The 1,996-nt window shown below is 42.5% G+C and overlaps 1 protein-coding gene across 1 annotated transcript in view; it reads right to left on the bottom strand.

Moving 5' to 3' along the window:
• Nucleotides 1–261: 261 nt before the first annotated feature.
• The window catches only part of LOC107296042 (phosphatidylinositol 5-phosphate 4-kinase type-2 beta), a 24,308-nt gene continuing 22,573 nt past the window's right edge, over nt 262–1,996 (bottom strand). The window contains exon 7 of the mRNA XM_015825382.1: nt 262–577. Within this exon, the coding sequence (XP_015680868.1) occupies nt 497–577 (81 nt within the window). The 3' untranslated portion in view covers nt 262–496. The remainder of the gene's footprint in view (nt 578–1,996) is intronic.

The raw sequence follows: 1,996 nt of genomic DNA on the forward strand, positions 1-1,996 counted from the left end.
AAGACCATAAGTAAAAAGTCTTCATTCAACTGACTTAAAATGGTTTTCCTGCATCATTGCAGTTCTTGTCCTTAAAATGGCAGGCCATTTCTTGTCCAATCCTTAGAGAAAGCAACAAAGAGAATTTGCTCTGAGTAATGAGCAATCAAAGGAAACCATCATTTATATCTTGTTATGTATTCACATTAACATCTGACCATTTGGAGACTGTGATGCTTTTCAAAGGAAAGAAGTACAAAACTTAACACTACTTTATTCCTCAGGTTTATGTTTGGATATTTATTGTAGCAACCAAAATAGAAGAGAAAAGGTCCCATTTTCCACCGGGTTTGGAGGTCCACAGCTAGAGCTTAGTTTTCTGCTAGGTCACATTGTCATCATACACTGACAGAACATCACACCCAGGAGACTGGGCTGCATTCCTGTAGTACTGGAAATAATAGCCCCACCCCCAACTTTTCTTCTCCCTCCTTTTCTGCCAACAATGGGAAGACAACTATGTTAGGATATTGGACATAAATTCATTGAAGCGCTTCGAATACTGCTCGGGATTGACAGTGGAAATTTCTGCACCAGCCTGGAAGACAAAATAAAGAACTTGAAGCACATGTAATTTCATTCAAGCACAAGACTCGGCATCAGCCAATCCTTTAAAGAGGTTGCCCCAAGTTTTCAAAACTCAAAGAAGTAGCAAATGGCTCTATACTGTTTTGTCCTCTTCAGAATCTGGAGGAGATGATGACTTACCTTGAGGGAAACCAGCAGTGGAAACCACATCTTAACTATGCATATATATGAAGAAAAACTGCTCATCTGTAACTGAGGTTTTAAACATTTTCTCACCATCCTAGCCCTTTTTGGCAGCAGAGAATGCTCTCCAAACCCAGTCCAGTTTGCATGTCCCAAGGGGCAAAGCTCTCTTTCTGCGTTTCTGCTCAGTCCAGAGAAAGCCAAATAATCACCTGCAGCAGAGAGGCAGAACACCTGAAAAGCTGGTTATATAGCCACCAGAAAAATGTGGTTACAAGTCAGTTACCCATCCTCTCTCTCATGCTTGTGCAGGCAGCAGAAGAACAAAGGCACTTACTTGAAAGGTGATGCAGTATGCCTTAGGATCATGAAAAGAGTAGGACCACCTCCCCAACAGTGACTTCAGCACCTGCTCAAACACCCAAAGTATATTGCTACAGTGAGGGGAAAAATCTCTGATCCCCTGCTGATTTTGTACATTTGCCCACTGACAAAGAAATGATCAGTCTATAATTTTAATGGTAGGTTTATTTTAACAGTGAGAGACAGAATAACAACAAAAATATCCAGAAAAACGCATTTCAAAAAAGTGATAAATTGATTTGCATTTTAATGAGTGAAATAAGTATTTGACCCCTTTGCAAAACATGACTTAGTACTTGGTGGCAAAACCCTTGTTGGCAATCACAGAGGTCAGACATTTCTTGTAGTTGGCCACCAGGTTTGCACACATCTCAGGAGGGATTTTGTCCCACTTCTCTTTGCAGATACTCTCCATCATTAAGGTTTCGAGGCTGACGTTTGGCAGCTTGAACCTTCAGCTCCCTCCACAGATTTTCTATGGGATTAAGGTCTGGAGACTGGCTAGGCCACTCCAGGACCTTAATGTGCTGCTTCTTGAGCCACTCCTTTGTTGCCTTGGCCATATGTTTTGGGTCATTGCCATGCTGGAATACACATCCACGACCCATTTTCAATGCCCTGGCTGAGGGAAGGAGGCTGATTCCTCACCATTCTCATGATCATTGAAACTCCACGAGGTGAGATCTTGCATGGAGCCCCAGACTGAGGGAGATTGACAGTTATTTTGTGTTTCTTCCATTTGCAAATAATTGCACCATTGTCACCTTCTCACCAAGCTGCTTGGCGATAGTCTTGTAGCCCATTCCAGCCTTATGTAGGTCTACAATCTTGCCCCTGTCATCCTTGGACAGCTCTTTTGTCTTGGCCATGGTGGAGAGTTTGG

Source organism: Protobothrops mucrosquamatus, unplaced genomic scaffold (assembly GCF_001527695.2).
Source record: "Protobothrops mucrosquamatus isolate PMUCROS unplaced genomic scaffold, P.Mucros_1.0 scaffold2611, whole genome shotgun sequence".
Lineage (NCBI taxonomy): Eukaryota > Metazoa > Chordata > Lepidosauria > Squamata > Viperidae > Protobothrops > Protobothrops mucrosquamatus.